The 22061-nt window shown below is 43.3% G+C and overlaps 1 protein-coding gene across 1 annotated transcript in view; it reads right to left on the bottom strand.

Annotated features, from left to right (window-relative positions):
• lrpprc (leucine-rich pentatricopeptide repeat containing) overlaps positions 1-22061 on the bottom strand; it is a 54216-nt gene that overhangs the window by 28596 nt on the left and 3559 nt on the right. Inside the window, exons 7-23 of the mRNA XM_072677730.1 lie at positions 21924-22050; positions 21084-21228; positions 20771-20922; positions 19375-19480; positions 19103-19210; positions 13555-13673; positions 13382-13469; positions 12109-12178; positions 10886-10913; positions 10589-10646; positions 8707-8813; positions 7932-8009; positions 7756-7806; positions 7515-7625; positions 7276-7406; positions 5482-5567; positions 282-489 (exon numbers count right to left, since the gene is read on the bottom strand). Coding sequence (XP_072533831.1) covers positions 282-489; positions 5482-5567; positions 7276-7406; positions 7515-7625; positions 7756-7806; positions 7932-8009; positions 8707-8813; positions 10589-10646; positions 10886-10913; positions 12109-12178; positions 13382-13469; positions 13555-13673; positions 19103-19210; positions 19375-19480; positions 20771-20922; positions 21084-21228; positions 21924-22050 — 1773 coding nt within the window. The remainder of the gene's footprint in view (positions 1-281; positions 490-5481; positions 5568-7275; positions 7407-7514; positions 7626-7755; positions 7807-7931; positions 8010-8706; positions 8814-10588; positions 10647-10885; positions 10914-12108; positions 12179-13381; positions 13470-13554; positions 13674-19102; positions 19211-19374; positions 19481-20770; positions 20923-21083; positions 21229-21923; positions 22051-22061) is intronic.

Raw genomic sequence — 22061 nt, 5'->3', positions numbered from 1 at the left:
TCTGCACGTCCCCAGCAAATCCAGCAATTAGCACAGGGTGCATAATTAACATGCAAATGAGCTGATCTACTTAAAAGCGTCTCTCGCAAATAGACCTCAATGGAGGCTGGAGGGCGGGGCTGAGGGGCCAAGCTCTGAGAAGCAGCGTGTCTTTTTTTTAATTTTTATTATTCCCCCTCTGCATCAATTTACATAGTGCATTTAAGCCAGAAGGCAATGATAGTCAACCACCATCACAGGACAAACACAGCTGCCTACTTGATCATCTAAAAAGGTCTCACCTCTCCAGGTATGCAATGACATAAGGGGAACAGAGGTTGGCTGAGGGCTTGAACAGGCCCAAGGTGAAGCAGGTGTCCTGCAAGCGGCGGATGGTGGTAACGTCTCCCTTTTTTCCTGCTGCACCGAGTGTGTGGAACATCATAGTCAGCGCGTTTTCATTCAGCTCCATGTTTTTCTCCTTTATCTCCTTCAGGAGGTCTACTGCCTCTGAATAAAAGAGAGAAAACTCATCAGTTAAGGTATTCTTGACCATTCTACCATCTATTCAAGTTTGTCTAGACAATCGTATTCCCAAGCACAGCGAAGCAATACTCATTTTTTTTACAAATACCACTTAACATTAGGAAAGATCCAACTTGTTTTTCTAAAGAACTCTAAAAGGTCAGCTTTAAGACTTCTGCTTCTCCATTCAAGTAAATCTCCTTCTCCAGGTTCCTGAAGAAGGAAGCCTCCTAAGAACCTGCTTCCCGTACGTTTTCTCATTGTCTGTTCCTCACACAGCGGGATTAAATCCGAGGCTGGAAGAAGGGCCGTCCCCTGATGGGCCTGCTGCTGCTGCTGATGCATGCTGGAGCCAGCATGAGAGGGGAGGAGGTGATAAAAGGCCCCTTAGATAATTTCATGTGGGGAAAACAAACCGCTATTAAAACAACATTTTACACCCAGCGGGAATGCAAATGCTGGTGTATAATGCCAATTCGCCGCTAATTGCTACTTGCATTTCTAAACGAGACTACAATTACCGGGCCCCCACAATGGCGGGCTGCTTTCTTTTTTTTTTTTTCACGGCTCCCTGCGAAAGCATCCCGGTAAATTATAGGTGTGCGGCGAGTGCCCGGCGTGAACCTGGTGGGCCTCGGTCGCAGGCGTGCCGCCGATCGCCCGGCGTAATGGAAGCTTTTTACCGGGCAGCGCTCCCATCTGGCAGGGGCCGGGGGTCTGCTGTTCACCAGCACCCTAACACCCATCCCCATCCCCCCTCCCCCCGCTAAACTCAACAGCTGCTTTGTCACCAAGCCAGATAATTAAGATGTGTTTACGCACTGTTTAGAGGCTCGCTAATGGGCTGATACCGATAGGGCCTGTTTGCACCGGCGATACTAATCATCTGAAGCCTGGACTGGAGAGTGAAAGAAAGGCAGATGCCTGCAACTGAAAACTGCATAGAGAACGCTCAGCGCAGTACATTCTCTGGAGCTGCATTGATGTGCAAATAAGTCCACGAATGATCTGTGAAACCCCAAAACTAGTCTAAGCTAATTTTTACTTCACATGATCGTAAGCAGTGATGACAAAGGCAGCTTGGCCTGGACAAGCTGTCGGGTTTGTACGACTGCTTCATACAACAGAAAGGGCACATGAATGGAGGAATCACAGATAGGGATGTGGTCCTATCCTATACAAATCACGACCTGATCTGATGCTTTTCCACAAGCATCATCTTGCAGATGCTGATCCCATATGTGCCCAAATTTTCCACCAGTTGTTGGAAGCCTCATAGCCCAAGAGCAATCGAAGCTCATAATAACTTGAAAACAGAAGACCTTCAGCACTGAGGCCAAGAGGTCAGATTGGAAATTCCACATAATCAGTAATCTAACCTGAACAGAACATATTATGTATGAATACTGCAAAAAGCCATGGCAAACGCTCACCATAACCACACACTCGAACGCCCCCCAAAAAAGAAAATCTCAGCCTACTTCGCAGCCCAAATTTCAAACTGTCACTTCACTTCCCTCTAATTTTTGTCCTGTTGTTATGCAAATGTGCCCTAGCTCTCTTTGCTGAGGGAAAATTGACAGGGCAAAAGGTGGGGGGGACCAAAGGCAGGAGACTGGGTTTAACACGGGGGTCATGCTGAGTGTTCAAGAGGCTGCTTTAAGTAAGATTACACTCTGCTCACTCAACACCAGCGTTTCTGCCATCAGGGATCTGCAGGAGAGGAGTGTGTTGTATCAGAATCCCAGCAGTCGGCTGGGCGCGGGACAAGCCATCAGTTTGATTCAGAGTTCTTGTTTAAAGAAAGCAGCGTGGCGTGGGTTAACAGCTGGATACGAACTTGGCCGATTGAGGTTAAGTGGCTCGCCGGAGGGCATGGCGACAGCGATACCCATCAGGGACGAGAACTAACAATCTTTTTATCCTCCAACAGGCTGTCACTGTAGCGTGAGGCAGCAAACCACACAGCATTCCCATTAGCTCAGGGCTTTCCAGCCGCTCTATAGGACAGCTGTTCAGAGATGAGGGTTATACTTTAACACAGAGGCCCGAACACTCAGTCTGTGCATCATTAACACCTGTAATATTTTACCCCAGTCCCGTTAAACAGAACATTAAAAACACAAGTGGCCAACACAAGCAGCACAGATTTTGCCATTTTACCCCTAAAACCACCTGTTTACTGGCAAAACTAAACTAATGTGGGGTCATTTTTATCTATATAAGCAAGTTGTGTTTTCATTTGTAGAGACGTGAAAAAAAAAAAAAAAAAAAAAAACACCCCCTTAATCGTGCTCATATTTTTTAAATGATTGAAAAAAAAAACATCCATCCCTGAATATGTAGGCTTTTAATGCAAGTCACGAAATTATTGATCCTAGGTCTAAATAGAGCATTATAGATTTGTAATAGAACAGTATTTACATTTTCATACATGGAAATCTGAAATCTAGTGCTATCTTCAAGTAGACACTGTAGTCCTATGACTTAAGCAGTTCACTATACGTGGTAAGAAGTAAAGAGATATTGGACCTTGGAGAGAGTTTTCAATAAACTCTGCTTTCAGTGATTAAAACAGAAATTCATGTGGCGAGAGGAAAAAAAAAAAAAAAAAAAAAAAAGATTAAAAAAAAAATATATCCTGACGTGTGGACGGGGCTTTCCAGTAGCTGGGCAATATGACAATATTTTATCATCATTATTGTGGTACATTCTGTTATCTGTCGCTACTGATGTCTTTAGTCTGTGATTACACTGTGATAAATATTGTGATATAGTATTTTTTACCATAATCGCCCAGCCCTACTTTTCAGGAACTGTAAAAACATGTACAGACAGAGCAAAACCAAATTCATTATTCAACAACAGGCCAAATAGTGAGTTACTACTCCAAACAGTAATAAATCATTACTTACTGTATTATTCACTCAACTTCTGACACTGATGCGCAAGTAATGCCCTTTATTTTTGTATAGAGTATAGACCCCCCTGATAATTTAAGATGCTAAAAGTGGTTCTTCTATGGGATTCCCTTTTGGCACATTTATTTAGTTTGAAGAGTGTAATGCTAGATACTGAGGACCATTCTCTACAATTGAGGAGTAATTCACCACCACTTCCCTGTTCCTGACCATCCGGGGGAGGTCGGTTCACAATTGACTGCTCAGAGATGTACGCTAGAAAGCTCTGAAAGAACGGATTGCCCCAGTTTCTACAGCAAGGACAGCACCACTAATAATGACCAGTTGTCTGCTGCTGCTGAATGGGGCCCCTGGAAGGATTGCTTTCTGTGCATGGTCTCAGCCCACCTGCATATATCTCACACACGCCATTGCTCCTTTGCGCACAGTCCAGAGCCTCCTCCAATACCAAAATTCTTTTATGAACTCTGTTCCAAAAACACACTGTCCTGAGCGGAAAGGAGGACCGGGGGTGGGCAAACTACGCTGTTAAAAGTCAGGGCTCCCGGCGTGCACCTGGTGCCACGGGTCTTGATCTTTAAGCAGGGCTGGTTGCCCTAGCGATGTGGGCAGCAGCAGGGCACTGAGGTGTGTTAATGCGGAAGACAAGCTGCTGCTGCGCGCTGGTGGGCTAATGACCGCTCGCTCACATTGACGGACATATACGCGTGCACGCACACACACCTGCGCGCACACACACTTCCCCTCATTACACGCCTTCGCCTGAATTCACATGCAAATGTGTGCGCACGCGTGCGCATGTGTGTGTGTGTGAGAAACGCTCAAGCACTTTCCCCCGACATGATATGCCATTAGTATCAGGACGGATTTCGGTAATTCCGTTAAAAGTGGCGCAAGTCCTGTAATTTTCCTCCGTTCTGTGACAGGAGGAGCCTGCCGGGAGGGGGGCCGGGAGTGACACGCTTGGTGAAAAAAGGAGCGCGAGTGTATATTTTCGCCATCACTGTGTGCACAAAAGCAAAGAGGAAACACTCTTATTGTAATTGTGTCTTACACGAGCGCGGAGAAATCCACCGTAGAATTCAGATAATGGCTGATTAACGTGGCCGTCCAGAGAGACGGGCGGTTAGGGCTGCGTCTTGCACTTTCACGTACACGCTCAGTTCAGAATTTTGCCAGACTAATTAACCAACTGGTGGTCTTCATCAATCACACTTAACAGTGCCTCCCAACTTTCTCCCCTTTACTGGATATGGGCTGCTTTTAATTCACCTTCCCCTCTAAAACCATCTGAAAGACTTTTACACACCTCTCATCTTTATAATGGTTCAAGGCATACTCAACAATACACCCTACTTCTCTCCCTGAATATCGGGGGCTGTACTAGGGGACATAACGTACTGTCAAGTGATAAAATACTCAGGGTACCCCATGAAAATGTCTTTTTTTTAAAATAAACAAACATTTAAATGTATAGGAATTTTCTCTTTATAACCCCCCCCCAAATATTATTAACAAGATCAAAGTTTGCATCGTTACAGACGTCCTGGTCTTTGTCTAGGTCATCTCTGGCAATCAGATTTTGATGTAACGATTTGGACAGAGGAATCTTTAGTTTACTTTATTTATAGCAAGGGTTACTTCCTCACACACTATCCATGAAAAATAAACTTGTGCCGTTGCTGTACTTCAACATCAACTGTGTCAAGAGCTACCTGTAAAACCTGTGATGACATTTCAGGGATGTAGGTGACTTCTTTACAAGTCCTGCAGTCAGCTCTTGGGAAGAACTTGCTAAGACAGCCTGATCTGGCCATGTTGGCAGTTTTACTGGTATTCTCTGCATAGTGGAATGTTTGGTTTCTAACTGATCTTTTTAAATCTCTTCCCATACATCTACAACCTATTTTCAGAAAGGTCTCCTTCAGAATTTATTGGACAAATTTATACCGCCATGTAATTGATGCAATGCAATTATTAAGGCCTATTAAGTAGGCATCAAGTGATGTTTATTTTGAGCACTCTGACAGAGAGACTTTCCTGGTAGTGGACTTACCTTCCACCCTGCCATGTAAGCTCAACAGTCTGACCAAGCCCATGTACTTCTGGGTATCTAGGGTGACCTCAGTGTACCTAGAAAACCTACAAAGGGAAGGATACACAAAAACACATGATTAATAAGAAGGCCAGTCCTCAAAAATCAAGTCTTGCCGAACAAACATTACAAGTCTTTAACCTTTTTTGAGAGATTGCATTGCGTCCAGATTGAGAGGGATTTTAGAAGACTTTAGAAGTCCTTGTAGCCCTCTTAGGGCTTGAGCTTTAGTAAGTTTGCACCTAAAGACTTCAGTTAGACCACAGTGAGTCCATCCATCCATACATCATCTTATCCACTTTCTCCTGTCAGGCCACAGGCAGTCAGATTTCACAAATTACAGGATGGTTTGCAAATGGAATTTAGGACAGTTGCGGCCCTCCCTAGGAGAGCATGCCCTACATAGATCAGTACAATTGCACTGTATAGGATCTTCAGACAGGCAAATCTCCAAAATTACCCTCAACACAGCTGCCCATCTCAGTGTTGCTAAAGAGGTTTCACAGAGCTACTGGAACAATGTTCTGAGAACACAAGACTCTGAAGGACCAGTGAATTCACAGTGTTTTCAAAGGCCCCGAATGCTACCTGAGGCATTAAAGCATACTACAATATAAAACTTGTGGTTCTTGAAAGACTTAGAAAGATTAAAAAGACTTAAACAGCTAAATAAGCTGTTATTCAGCTAGAAGTTCAAATTTTGAAGAATAACTAAAGTTCATCCAGAGCGAGGCCTACAAGTAGCGTTGCCAATAGTTTTCATGGTGAATCACCACTCAGCCCGCAGATAGAGCAGACAATGGACACTGCAAGCCTGAAAGCTGATGTCCTCTTCTCACTAAAAAAAAAAAAACGGGCATTTCCGCTGTTAAGTCAGAGCTAAAGGTATGAGGATATGAAGGGGATGACAGAGTTGTAACACCTAAATTGTGGGTTTCGCTGAAGAACCTGGTTCAAATTCAAGAAGGGCAACTAGTACCGAGTGACCAACAAAGAGGGGCCAACTAGTAGGGAGTTGTACTAGTTGCCATCACAAGAGACCTGACCATACGAGGCAAGGACTTCACAAAACCTCTGAAGGTGTAGCAGCAGATCCCTTAAGTTCTGTAAGTTGTGAGGAGACCTCCATGGATCGCATCCATCAGCCTTAGTTGCCCATGACCTTGTCGCAGGTGACTTTTTTTTTTGGTCTTCTGACCAGGTAGGTAGGTAGGTACTGACAGGATCTGCCTGAAGTTTTGGAGGTGATCTGACCCAGTGATCTAGTCATCACAGTTTGGCTCTTGCCAAAAAGTCTCAGACCTTCACATCACATCACCTTCAAGAACTGATTGCCATCAATCAAGGGGTGGGAAATATTGGGCAGCAAGTGAACACTGTAGACCAATGTTTGGGCAATAATGATATGGCTGATGGTGTATTTTTACGCAACATGCATATATTTAAATAAATAAGTATTAATCATTAAGCAAAAGTATCTTTAAGTACCAGCTAGTGAACTTCCGTAACGGAGTTTATTGATTCAATTTCAAAATGTGACAGGACTACCAGGATTCGCTGCGATAACAGACAATTTGCATATGCCAGTCATCTCAAAAGACCACAGACCGCCTGCCGTTCATTACATTAAACACTGTTAAGCCATGTTCCCATATTGGGTTCCAATTTTCTGGATGCTGTGCTGAACTTTACCCAACATATCCCTCAAGTGAACGCTCCCATCAAGTTAACCTGTGCAACGCTGACTCCACTTACATCTCTGTCTTCAACTTCATTGCCTCATCAACTTTACTAAGACGGCAGCACAGGCCTATGAGCATGGCGTAGCTACTAGGCACCATCAGTTCCGGATACTGACTCTGCAGCTCCAGAGCACTGGACAGGTTCTGTAGAGACACACAAACGCAAAACATGTTGCTGGGGATTAGCATGATGACCTACAATCACAATGAAAACACCTAAAAACACGATGCAGAGTGAGCAATGACCCTCACCTCCTCAGCACACAGTGAATTAATGAGCTGTCTGAAATAAAAGTCTCCTGGCTTTCCATTGGACCTCAAGTTCTCAAACGTCTTCCTTGTTATCACAGTGTTTTCCATACTCTGAAAACCCAGAGGTGCTCATTAAGATTATCACTCCAACTTTGACCATTCCAACATATCCAACATTTTTATATTTATATAAAATAATGGATTATACACACCATATTTATACAAACACACACATACTTACACTGAAGGCAACCTCGCCAGATGTTTGTTTGTCCACAAGAGCAAGAACATCCTGCAAGAACAACAAAACCAGAACTGAGCAGACTACACCCCAAGCTCACCTTCAGACCTAGGTCAGCTCATTTTTTAAGTCACTCATTTTCAGCTTAGCACTGCACAACCACGACCAAGCGATACCTCGATAAGCTCAGGCACGTTGTAGGTCAAAGCCAATTTCTTGATCCCTTTGTAGAGTTTCCCAGGAATTTTGATTTTCTGCAAGCACAGAATGTATTCAAGTTACAACAAATCTTTTCCACCATAGTTTGTAATGCTTTTACACTTTAATTTTGAAAGAAGTGACCGAAGACAAACCCTTAATACCTTTTAATAATACAGAATTCATCTTAGAAAGTAAATAAAACAATGCACAACATTAATTCCAGATCCATAATTTCAGATTCCTTGTGCTTAGCACACAAGATACAAGGTAATGCAATAGAATTTCTTTATTTTGCTTTAATATCACTCACATTTTCAGTATTAGAATTTTCTGCAAAAGGAAAATTAAGTACAAATTTTTTTTTTTTTTTTGGGTTAATGCGGGAAAAATCGGATCTTGTCAGTACTTACAGAGGAAGCATTTTAGTGACAAATGTAAAGTTTAAAAAAAAGAAAAAAAACATACGAAATGCATGTTGACCCATCCTGCACTCGCAGTTCTAGACAAGAGTTTCTGTGTGCATTTTGTTGCACTGCGGTATTCTTTATAACTTTAAGGCCAGGTAACGTAAACTGATTTTATTACTCAGTCTGGAGCTTTTTTTACTCGTCCACTCCTCATGAAATAGTGACTGTGTAAAGAACTGCCGCTATGTGTGAGACACATACAAACAAACACGGAAGGGGATGAAATGTAGCAATATGCAGCACGACATATTGCTAATACTGTGCAGTTCTAGTGTGTACATACCTTGCCTGCAAGGTTTTTGAAGTATTCCTTAATTTCCTGCGTTTTGGCCTGAACGTCGCTCGCAGTCATCAACTCAAACAGGTGATAGAGAAAGTAGCCGACTTGTTCTGGGGTCAAGCATAACCAAGTCATGTTATTTTACATACTGTCAACTTTACAGAAAGGGGGGGGGTGGTGGTGGTTCTAAAAGCCAACGTAAAAAATAAAAAATTCATTCAGAACTCATTCTGGAGCATTTCTATTGGCCCATTTATCGGATTTTGCCAAAGGTAATCAGAATTTGAATTTTGAGTCATGCTGTCTTATAGAGCAATCATTTACATTTATGGCATTTAGCTGACGCTCTTTATCCAGTGCGACTTACAAGGTTACTCGTATTACAGAGGTGGGCCAATGTCAAAATCAAATCAAATCAAATTTTATTTGTCACATACATAGTCATACACAGTATAACTTGCAGTGAAATGCTTTTATGACAATGTAGTGTTAGGAGTCTTGCCCAAGGACTCAGATTGGTGTTCCGCAGCATAGTCACCCAGACCAGGAATCGAACCCTGGTCTCCCACATGCTGTGGTAGCTCACTGGCAGGTAGTGGTGTTACCTGTTGCACTACACCAAACAAACCCTAAAGAGTGTGTAAAACAAAAAGGGGCTTGTACGTGTATGAGGACTGCTGACTGCGGCAGATTTACTACAGTCTTGACCAAAGCGTGTGTTAATGTGTGCTGGACGTGGGCCAACCGGATGAGACAGAGAGACCGTCCACCTCTCCCACCTGCTCACACCAGCGCTAAGGCCAGCTCCAACAAAGAGAGACCATCACCCCCAACATCGCCACCCCCTCTCACACGCTCCACATATAAACACCATGTATAATTTATAGATTATTTTTCTCTTCAAAAAAACAACAAAAAAATTTGGCGTGTGTTCTGAGCGGGTGGAGAGATGTTTTTGGGCATGCATTTCTACAGATGGGTTTGGTGACAGTCCAAGTATATCAGCTGTTAGCAATGTTGGCCTGTAGATGCAAGGCTATCCTCAGATATGAAAGAGGTCTTGACTGATCACCAGCATCTAGGGTAAGGTTTTTCCTGGGTCATGCTGCCTGCAGTCAGCAGCCGGAGCCAGAGAGGGCACAATTTGCTTTGCCATTTTATTCCTTCAAATATAACTTTTGTGAAAGGTTTTAAATGTTCAGAGTTACAGTGTACACAGTCAAATCACTATATTAGGAACCAGCCCTGGTTTGGAACCAACACTGCCCACTATATCAGCTCTACTTCACATTGGTGGTTCTACAAATACAGACTGCAGTCCCTCTGTTTCTCTGCATACTTTGTTTACCTTCTTTCATGCTGTTCTTCAACAGCCAGGACCCCACAGGACCGACCACCACAGAGCAGGTATTATTTGGGTAATGGGTCATTCCCTGCACTGAAATGAAACTAAACACACCACGCCACCATGCCAGTGTCACTGCAGTGCTGAATATGACCCACCACCCAAATACTACCTGCTCTGTGGGGTCCGTACTTTTGAGAAACAGGGTGAAAGGAGGCTAACGAAGTATGCAGAGAAACAGATGGATACAGTCTGGAATTCTAGAACCACAAAGTGTCCCTACAGGGTAAGTGGAGCTGATATAATGAGCAGAGTTCATTCCAAACCAGGGGGCAGCCCTAATATTCTGAGATGACTGGCTATAACTTATTATTATAGGTAACAAAATGTCATTTAGAATAAACTGATTAAACAAACTCATCAGTGGGTTACAAGCTTTAGCTACAGTAGCCTTCTAATACTGAGTGCAAATTTAAAGAAGTGAATTTCAGAACCCAGACATGTCAGACAACCTGAAGACGAGAGAGTCACAAAGCATACCTTGCTTGTCTTTGCCTGCCTGACATAACTTTTTGTCTTTGTAGAGAATCTCTGTGATCTAAAACACAAAAGAAACACTGAATGTTGGAGAAGATAAGTCACAGGCTTTACAGTACAGCAATGAGTCCACTATTAAAAAACAAAAACTCAAAGCTGAAAACCGTATTTACAGTGTATTACACCTATTTCGAAGTATGAACAGTTTGGTGGCTTGAAAAAGTGGGTAAAACACATGTTTACATCTCCCATTACTGGTACTGGGAAATGCTATAATAAGGAGTAGATGCGAGTGCTTACCTTGGCCATGGTCTCTACATCACTAAACCTGTAGGGGGCAGCAGAGGATCAGAGATGTTAATGAAGTTCACAATACTGGCACTCGTAAATACCAAGCACATGTACACAAACCTTAAGGATTGTTACAAACTGCTTGCAATAAATAAATAATTCATGATGTAAACTATATAGTTTACTCCCAAAAACCTTGTATCTCCAAAATGACAACTTTACAGGAGAAGGGAAAAAAAAAACCTGGCTTGACTTGGTTTTTAAAGAAGGCTTTTGTGTGACAGAGACCACTCACACAAGCTATAACAGTACTAGCTATAGCTTAAAGCCATTAGCTGTAGTCTAAATCTGATGAGTCCAAGCCAAAAACAAACTAACGTCACCAAGATTTTTGGTCATTCAGGTCACAGAATCACTCATTATGAATAAAACCCTCTGTGGCTGACTGCAGCCCGTGATGTCATTCATTGAGTTCAGGTAATATGACCTTCTCTAAAGGCTAGATATGTGAACTGGCGTGTCTAGGGTGGAGATCATTAAAGCACAGGTGCATTACACTCATATCATTTCATTTGTTGACCTAAAACGCTTTGTGACACACAAATTGTGAAGATTTCAAGGACCTGCAAGGCTCCCTGCACATACACAAGAGGGGGAGAGAAATCAAACATGTAGTTTGTTGGCGTCTCCGCTATAATGCCTCAGTTTGTGTGTGAAGATGAGCACACAAGCAGGAAGGTGGGGAGAAGCCTCTTAATGTCTTTTAATGATTAAATTATCCCCTGACCTTGACTATGACAGCAGCAGGTCGCCACAGAGACAGGCCCCGACAACCCCAATTACTAGCCTGACAACTGTCGCCAAAGACAACCACCCCACACAGTCCTCCACTCGCTTCTAAATGCTCGGCATGCAAGGCAGCACCAGCCAGCGGAAACAGATGCTGATCTCCTGGATGCACAGTCATCTCGTCCTGCTGAAGAGCCCTAATGCTACTTATCACAGTCCACCATACAGTTACTGAGCCATCAAGTAAGACAGGGTGAGGGGATCCCATTATTAATGAAGGATTAGTGTTTGTGCGAGTTCCTCTGCATGCTGCACTTGGGCTTTTGCTCCAGGACAACTGTATCTATATAGATGAAGCTAATAAAGGGTGAATGGGTGTCTGGCTGAGGTCAGGAACATGAATGTACACACACTTAGATGCTCACATACACATATGCACTTACTGCTTAAACCCAAGTAACAGGCTTCCTCTGAAAGCGTTGAAGTCAGTGATTTGGAAGGAGGGTGAAGACACTGCAGAAGTAGACACAAGATTAACCAGTAAAGATCAGATCCTTAAGGAGGTCCATTTCTGAACCCGGGTACAAGCCACTAGAACAATCCTGAAAAATGTGGTGCTGCAAAAGGATCCTTTGAGCAATGCCATGGACGAACCAGTTTTAGTTCCTTAAAGAACCATGTTCATAATAGAGGTGCAGCAAAAGTGGCTCTTCTATGGCATCGCTCAAATGTACCATTTGAAGCACCTTCATTTTTTACAAAGCGTAGAACTGCCAAGGGGTGGATGATGTGACGTGTTGGCAATAGGATCTATGTCCTAAGCTTTGCAGAGCATACTGTGGGACAGATGAAAGTCACTGACTAGCTGCATTTAGAGGGGGGACCCACAGGAGGTCCCACAGAGAGAACATAGTACACAGGAAAAGCTGATTCTTTTGTTGTTGAGAGCTCTGTCCCTTCCTACTTGTCAAACGTCAATAAAACAAACAGTATGTCTCACACACACACACACACACACACACACACACACACACACACACACACACACACAAACTCTGCAGGTCACCCAAACCTCAGAAGAAAAAAAGCCATCCTGAATATCAGGGCATTTTACAGAGCGACAGCTCCAACCCTCATTCTAGGGACAAGCAGAGGGTGTGTACAGGGTGTGTTGTCACATCACCTTACATCTGAGCGCCCCGCATAACTTCTCGCTCTGAAACGGGAGTGGGTGAGACACCTCTCAATGTGACACAAACAGGCAGGGAGGGTAAACAGACGGCGGGAGAGATGCAGAGAGGGGGCAGCGCCGAGGTGAGGGAGGAAACCATCCATAATTTAACAGCATTCGCCCTCCTTCACCTCCGCCAGAGAAGACAATTCACTTCCCTCTGCTCTGCTCTGGCAATCACTCACTAATCACTTAAAAAGGCCTGATGAGCGCACAGAGGTCCAGCAGAAAAGGCATGTGTTGGTGTCAGGCGTATGAGGACAATTAGCCTTTTGGCAAAACATGCTAATGTGTTTCATCCTAGCCAAGACCTCAAGAAAGCAAGACATTTCTGAGTCTATTAAGTCTACAAATCAATGTGTGTGAGAATACATGCAAGAGAAAGAGAATGCGAGCAAGCGAGATAAAGGGCAAGAAAGCTAGACCAAGAATGGGAGGGAGACCAACAGCGCAAGATGGAGATTCAAGAAGTCTTCAATACTTACTGATAGCAAGAGTTCCAGGAAGGTCTAGTCTTGCCTGATGTCGTATCGCCGCCAAGTCAAAGTACTTATCCACTGCACAACCAGCATCCTGCATCAGATAGGATCAGAAGTAAGAACAAAATTCACTGCCTTACTCTCTCTTACACAAACACACACAGACACAGACACACTACCTTTACAGCGTCCCGGGCATGGTCCACTGAGGGGAAGGTGGACAGTACAAAGTTGGAAAAGGTCTCAACACCAGGAACGACACCCAGCTCACTCATGGCCTTCAGTACCTCCACAGCACCTGGAGACAATGAAAACAGCAGAATTAGTACCATTCCACACAAAACTCGACAAAACTGTCGATAAAGCACAAAAAAACCATCCAGCAACAAAAGGAAGGTAAAGCATAGCCTCCCAGCTCCCATACACCAGTTAACAGATGCTCTGTGCTGACCAACATCAGACTAGGCCCAACCCAGAGAGAGAGCAAAGCAAATTGTGCCCTGTCTGGCTCCGGCTGCTGACTGCAGGCAGCATGACCCAGGATTCAAAACAGCAGTTCTCGGATCATAGTGGCAGACTGAGCCCCCACAACCCTGTAATCAACAAGCCAGCTCTCCACTGACATATGATTTATCTTGTGGGTTTTCTTGTTTATCAATCATTCATTATAAAGCAACATTTGTTCTAAAGTAATTACTTCTGATAATAAGAATCATCTCTCCATAGAGCAAACATTTTTGAACTATTAAATGAGTAATTTATAGTATGAGATATCCCAGTTTAATGTGAACCACACTGATCATCCCAAGCAGCACTTATTAAAACTGTGTGTGTTTTTGAACAATCCAAAACAATAATAAAAAAATAAATAATATTTAAAAAATGAAAAGAAGAAGAAGAAGAGTCCGATTTTCCCAATATCTAATGATCTCAACGGGTGACATTTCAACATCAGCTCAATTAGTTGAAAAACAAAGCACACCGAACCATTAAGGTTTATTAGTGAGCACAGCCAGGATCACCATGCTACACAAAACTGACTTTTTTTTTTTTAATTTCCCCACACATCGAGCCAAGACATACACTGACTAAAACACACACTCTAATCAGAATATTACCACAGAGCTAGAGCTGTCTGTGCCTTCAGCAATCCTATCCCACACTGAGCTCTAGAGCGGGGCTTTGAGCTCTGGCCTCAAGCAGGGCCTGGGAGCAGCCACATGAATATGCAATACACCCACTCTGCCAAGCAACTCATGCACAAGTGTGTATGTGTGTGGGGTAAAAGAGTGTGCACATGTCTGTGAGAAGGGAGTATACATATGTAGGACACGTGAAGCAGCAGTTTCTGTTGTGTTTACTTTCCACCTTGGTCCTTAGCACTGTGTATCACAAAGCCCAGGGGGAGCCTCATTCACCTGGCTATACTGTTCTCCCAGCCCCCCCCCCCAAACACAAACCTCTGAATAAAAGATAAGGGCTGCTTTTATCTGCCATTAAAACCTGCATCTGGAGCCATGGGCCACCAGCAACCAGTGGGTGAGAGCATTAGCCAGGTAAGGCACCTGGGGTCTCCATCTATCCATCCATCCCATTTCTCCATTTCACTCGCCTGTGTCCATCCATTCATTCATGCTCCCTCACCGGCGCAACGCTCCTCCACTTTCAACAAAAAGCAAAACAGCCGATCAGACGCTGCCTCCTCAATGGATCCTGAGAGCGATTCATCTGCTTTTTTTTATGAAAGGAGCATACCTGCGTTCCTCTTTAATAATCCATAGATCCATTTCTCAGGCACAAACACCAGCGTTGGACCGGGAACATGTGAATGGGGTTGGAAAAAGGATAACCGGCCTAGTCACCCGTCAGGCCAGGCTGCCGGAATCAGCAGATTTTCTTCTTCGCTCTGGACCCCAGGAGAGCGTGCAAGTGGGCTTTTACAGCAGCAGAGTGGATGAGTAGAACTCTCAGGTGACACTCAGGTTTCTGATTGCTACATCGCCAGGTTTCACGACTGAGCCGCAAATAGAGGAAGGGATCAAAACAGAAAAGAGGCTCCTTCACTGAAAAATGGCGAAGGGCCAGGGTTCATACTGTAAACAGAAAACTTATCCTCTCCATCACTCGCTCAGTTTCAAAAACAGAGAGGAAATCGGTGAAGTGCCCTCGCCTTAACCGAATAGAACTTCAATCTGACCATCATGTACAGCTTATTTACATATATGCACACACATGTAACATTAGCTTCTGTGTTAAGATACAAGCACAATATTGGACTCCTGCTCCATGGAGCTCAGTGTGATTACAGTGAGTATCAGCAGAGCTAGCAAACACCACTACTGGGCTTAAGGCTGTACTCTTGAGAGGAGTCTCCGATTAGTCTGTCTTAAGTCCTTTCTCTGCTGCCCCACGAGGCACATTATTTCTATGCACTCTACAGATGTGCAATTTAAAGTCAGATATGGTACAAAGCCAGAGGTGGTTTATGGACAGCTTGGCCACATCCCATTTTCCCAGTTGCATCAAAAAAAGACTTAAATGCTAGAGGGTGTTCGTAAAGGAATCCTCAAGGAGTTGAGGTAACTGGAGTTAAAGGACTAAAAAGCTAAGTGTAAGAACAGTGTTCAACCACTTGACCAGAATCTTCCTTTAATTTAGTAAAGTATAATGATGCATTTCATATATATATATATATAAAATGTATAAAATATACACACACACACACACACACACATACATATACACACACACATACATATATATATGCTAAATTTGCAGCCGATCATATATTTAGGCCGCAAATTGGCCAATACCAACACATAGCCCATCAATCCTTCCACCTCTACTTAATGAATGCAGTCCTGCTCACAGAGCTTAACTGCGTCTGAGACATAGAAGTCTCTTATTGTAAAGATCTCAGGGCAGATAAAGGCAGAAGCAGGACTAGGTCAAATAAAGCTAAAACCCAAAACCGTACAGTAAGAAACGGAGGAGATCATCTACCTCTCCCAGCTTGCCCTTGAGATGTCCCACATCTCGCCTTCACTAAGGGAGATATCAACTGAAATCAGTGCTGAGGCTGCTTTTCTTCGGCTCCAGGAGATGAACACGGCAGCATATAAAAGATGAATAGGACTGAATGTGGAGATAGCTAGAACAGGCAGATGACAAAAGAGGGGGGCGAGATTGAGATTCCCCCTCCCCACTCCCCCTCCCCATCTAGCCGGTGAGCAGGTTTCTAATGTGAAGCTAAAAGCTGGGTGTGAGTGGGGAGGAGGGTCGGGGCGTTCGTCGTGTCACAGGAGATAAGCTGCCTCCGCCGCTCCGGAGTGACAAGCGCTGTTCGCTCGCGGCTGGTAAGACAGTGCTAGCATATGCTTCCTCAAACTCGCCTGCCCAAATCCACACCTCATCAAAATGCAAACTTTTCCCCCCACCTCCTCTATACACTCACACTGGTGGAGAAAGAGGTGGGGGGAGTGGGGCTTGCCCGCCAGTGACACCTGTGGACAGAAAGTGACATGGCGCTTAATATTTCATGGCCATGCACAGCGGCGCGCGTAATCCAAAGTGAATTCCCTCAGAGCGCTCGAATTTACATGAGACCCAGTCACTCCACATTCCATCACATAAAGCTTCACTGTGGCGCCCACTCTCTCGCACACTCACACACTCAATAAAACGGGAGGAGGCTGAGGGTGAGCCTGCATCTTTCATGAGGGGTTTCGCCAACAATCAGGGAAATCGGTGTGAAACGAAAAGTTTGCCTTTGCTAAATGGCCCAACAAGTAAATGGGATCCAGTAGTGCACGTCACACGAGACCGGGATGTTCAGGTTTCAGTAACCGAGCACATTGCCAAGCATAGCATAAGCAGGGAGTGAATTCGGTATTTCTCTACCACAGCGCTTCGCCATCAAGACACTCCACCAAACAAGTTCACTCCAGATTTTAAGAGACCTTATCTTTTTCCATTTGGCTTGGTCTTTTGGTTTCAGGCTACAATGGCTGAAGTGCAGAAAAAATAATATATATAATAATAATAATAATAATACACAAAAAGGTGTGCATTGGGGTTCTCTCATTGGACAGACAGACATAGCAAGAAAGAACATCACAGGACGTGATTCTCAAATGCATTTCGCTCACTTGCTTTCACACACATATGAACTAAAGTGATCCCATTCTTGATCCATACTATGCCGGGCCACCCTTTGCAGCTAGAATCGCTTCAACCCTTCTGGGAAGGCTTTCCACAAGGTTAAGGAGTGCGTTTGTGGGAATTTATGACTATGCTTCCAGAAGCGCAAGGTCAGATGCTGATGTTGAACGGGAAGGCCTGGACTGCAGTTGCCGCTCTAATTCATCCCAAAGGTTATCCACTGGGTTGAGGTCAGGACTCGGAGCAGGCCAGTCAAGTTGTTCAACACCAAACTCGCTCATCCAGGTCTCGTCCATGAACCTTGCTTTGTGCACTGATTCACAGACATGTTAAATCCCCAAACTGTTCCCATAAAGTTAGGAGCATGAAATTGACCAAAATCTCTTGGTATGCTGAAGCATTAAGAGTTCCCATCACTGGAACAAAAGGGCCGAACCAAACTCCTGAAAACAACCCCACACCATAATCCCCCCTCCACCAAACTTTACACTTGGCCACCGCTCACATGGCTCCTGGACAGACTTAAGGGGACACAGGGCTGCCAGAGCCAGCGAGGCAGAAGGACCCTTCACCTCTTTGCGAAGTCTCCCAGCCAGGCATAAACTGGTTTTAGTCACTGCAAGTTCAGAGGCCATGCAAGGGATGATCAGCCCTAATAAGGGTGATCATTATACCCCCCTAAATCCAGCTGCACTGCATAAGAACCTTTCATGTTATGACACTGTGGCGCCATGGTCAAAAAGTCTAAAGAAAAATGTATTTGGACAAGATGCCTGCAGCCATTTTATTTTATAAGATAAACCTACAATGTAGGCGCACTTCATAGGTTTCCAAGTACTGACTGCATTTCATGTTTTGCTTTATAATTTATCAGCTAACCTGTACCCTACTTATCAACAGAATGGTACCGCTAAATGAGTACCTGTGACCAGAACTGATTTTGGTGGTGGACCATACACAGCACAGCAGTGACACAGTCATAGTAGTACCATTGGTAACGAATGCTGATCTGGTCAGGTAGCAACAACCAGCAAAGCAAAGCAACCAGCATTGTGGATGACTCCACCCACCCTTCACACAGACTGTTCTCCCTCCTGCCATCAGGAAGAAGGTACCGCAGCATCCGGTCCAACATGACCAGACTCTGCAATAGCTTCTTCCCCCAAGCCATCAGACTTCTCAACTCAACTTCTGACCTGATGTCTCTCTCTCTGCACTTACCCCAGATAAAAAAAAAAAGAAAAAAAAAAGGGAAGCATTTTTGCACAAAGCATCTGCACTAAACATTACTACCTCACTGGACTCAATATTTATTGCACACTGCATAATTTGCACACTTCCGACAATTATTTATTATTCTCTGTCTGTACTGTGTTGTCTGTCCGCACTTGTATTGCGTTGCACTTGTGTTTTGTATGCACTGTCTATGTTGCACCATGGTCCTGGAGGAACGTTGTTTCGTTTCACTGTGTACTCTGTATGTAGTTGAAATGACAATAAAACCCACTTGACTTGACTTTCTGTTCAAGTGACAAACGTCATAAGGTGAAGTGTCTCAGGACTCACCTGCTGTGTCTTTGTTGTTCTTATGCTGAACTAGCAGGGGCCAGAAGTAGTGAGGCCTGATGGGAAAGCCCTCATTCTTTATCACCTTCATCAGCTCCACAGCCAAGGCTTCAAAAAAAGAGAAGAGGAAGTTAGTGAGCTAGACACCTAGTCTGCATCCATGATTCCCTACTGTGGGTGTGCTGCGAAGGGCACCAACAAAAGAGACAAACTAACAAAAAAGAGGCAGCCACAAAGTGTGCACCTAAACACACACACACACACACACACACCTGTCTTCTTGGTCTCCAGGGCACAGTAGAGTACAAAGTGCAGTGGCGCTGAGTGTAGGTTGGAATCCTTCATATCTCTACAGAAACTAACCAGCTCTTCGGTCGACTGAAATGAAAGGTTGCAAATGTTTTAGAGGTAAATGCACATTAAATAAATAAAACCCCATCTGTTTACACAGTCAGTCGCAGGTGCCAGACCAGAAGGAACATTCTAAAAGTGGGTCATGAGTTAGCAAAACTACCTTAAATTAGGTCTGGACAGAATTACCAAAGATGTGTATAAAAGTATTTTTAAGATTCTGGCGGTCTCACTGGCTTAGTTTATATTAGGGCTGCAACTAATGATTATTTTAATAATCGATTAATCTGTCTATTATATTTTCGATTAATCAAAGGATAGGATTAAAAATACATTTCCATGTCTTTATTTAAAAATAGAACTTTGAACAACAGTAAATAAGTGCATACAATAATAATAGAATAAATTAGTTAAAATAAAATAAATAAATAAAAATAAATAAAGATCAAATGTATTCATAAATTAAAAACAAAATAAATGAAATAAAAAAAATAAGTGCATTGCTGATGCAAACACTGCACTGTATTGGAGTGAGGAGTGTGACAGGATGAACTGCCTTTAGTTTGTATGCAGTGTCTTTATGTAGTGGTTGGTGTGGCCCAACAGGTAACACCACTACCTACCACTGAGTTACAACACCATGTGGGAGACCAGGGTTCGATTCCCGGTCACTACATTGGCCCACCTCTGTGATATGAATAACCTTGTATGTCACTCTGGATAAGGGCGTCAGCTAAATGCCATAAATGTAAATGTAAATCTTTACTCATACTTAAATAAAATTAAATTGAAGCTTAATCATTAATTACCACCATTGTGTACAAGTCACATGTTTTTATAAAGCACATTTAAACACTGCTTAAGCGAATTAAACGGATCATAAAAGTAACACACACACAAACAGTCATTGTCCAGTTAACAAGCAAAAAAACAGCATGTGCCGTGCTGTGCCGATTCATATAGCGCGAGTGCGCCGTTACTTCCTCACTTCAGAACGGAACAAACTCTGGATATTTTAGTGACTGTGCTCTCATACTTTTGAGGATTTATGCTGGTCATGTTTAATTTTTTGGAATGTTTTTACTTCTTGATGTTAAACTTATTTTGAAGATTACGCCTCTACTCCGGCTTGCTTTGTTTAACTCGCCCTCATTTAGTTATTTTTTCCAGCGCAGACGTCAGCGGAAACAGATAGTTGCCAACACGTTTAATAATCAATTATCAATTTCATCGATTCGTTGTTGCAGCCCTAGTTTATCTAGGTCTACATCCTATTCTATTGTTGTACACCATCAGACCGGCTGTCAGGACACTCACCTTATTCATGTTCACACAGTGACGGAGGAAGAAGCAGCCCAGATCTATGTCTCCATTGTGTGTCGGCTCCTCAATACTAAAGGTTTTCAGCACACTATACGCCGTATTCACAAAGCCTTGTGTGATCAGATTTAAACTTAAGTTCATCGCATCTACACACATACACACAAAAAAACAAACACACAAAGCACATTTATAAGCTACGTGCTACACAGAGAGAACAGTGCCTCGGTGTGCTAATTTAAGCTTTCTGTATCGGTTCACATGATCAAGGCAGTAGCTAGAATAAGCGATTATGCGCTTGGTGGTGTACCTGGTATGTACCCTCTCTCCTGCCTCATGCGCTGTATCATTTCAGGTACGTGCTGCTGAAGACCAGCTTTAGCTAGGCTAGACACTACCTCCATCAGGTCTCGGTCCTGTAGCCTTTTGTCAATGTTTTCCAAGTTGTCCAAAACCTGGGAAAGAATGAATGAGAACACACACACCCCCACATATTTTCATGATACACCATGAAATGATATATGTGATCGGACACAAAATGCATCAGTAGTGACATTCTTTATTTAATAAATAAATTAAAAGGAATTTAATGTAATTTAAAAAAAAAATATTGGGTCTCACAATAACAAAACATGATGCATTAAAATTATAATATTGACCACTAATTAATGAATCAATTACATTATATTTATATTGTTCAGTTTGATGAAAAAACTGAACCTGGTTTCTTAATATTCTTTAATCCCTTCACAACCTCCTCCTTTCTGAAGCCCCCAGAGAGATTCTTCAGATCTCCCGGTGGTGATACCACTCGGATACCCACAGCTGAGGTTTAAATAAGACAGGCTTCTTCAAAATCCCCTCTAACCACGTTCTAATCATTTGCAGCAGATGTGCTGCACCAGATTCTAATTGTAGGCTTTTTCAGTGGTAATAAATATAGGGGAGGGGGGGCTCCTAACTTTTTCCTCACAAGAAATTAGCATTGTCATTAAATCACTATTATTTTTCACTTTATTTTCAGTTACACTCCAGTGTGTTAAGAGTTATACGCCCACCAATCAATCAATACATTGGTCAAATGTCCATATGTTTAAGTATGCTAAAACTCATATGGAGTCGTAATTTGTTTTCACATGACTGTCCTCACCTCTTTGACTTTGGCAAAATTGCCCTGCTCAGCATATGCACAGAGTAGAGCTGTGTAAGTGGTTGGACCTGGCTCAATGCCAGCCCCACTCATCACAGACAGGATGTTTTCAGCACTCTCCATGTCTCTGAAATAAAT

This window comes from Salminus brasiliensis, chromosome 4 (genome assembly GCF_030463535.1).
Source record: "Salminus brasiliensis chromosome 4, fSalBra1.hap2, whole genome shotgun sequence".
Lineage (NCBI taxonomy): Eukaryota > Metazoa > Chordata > Actinopteri > Characiformes > Bryconidae > Salminus > Salminus brasiliensis.
This window is presented reverse-complemented; position numbering and strand designations above follow the sequence as displayed.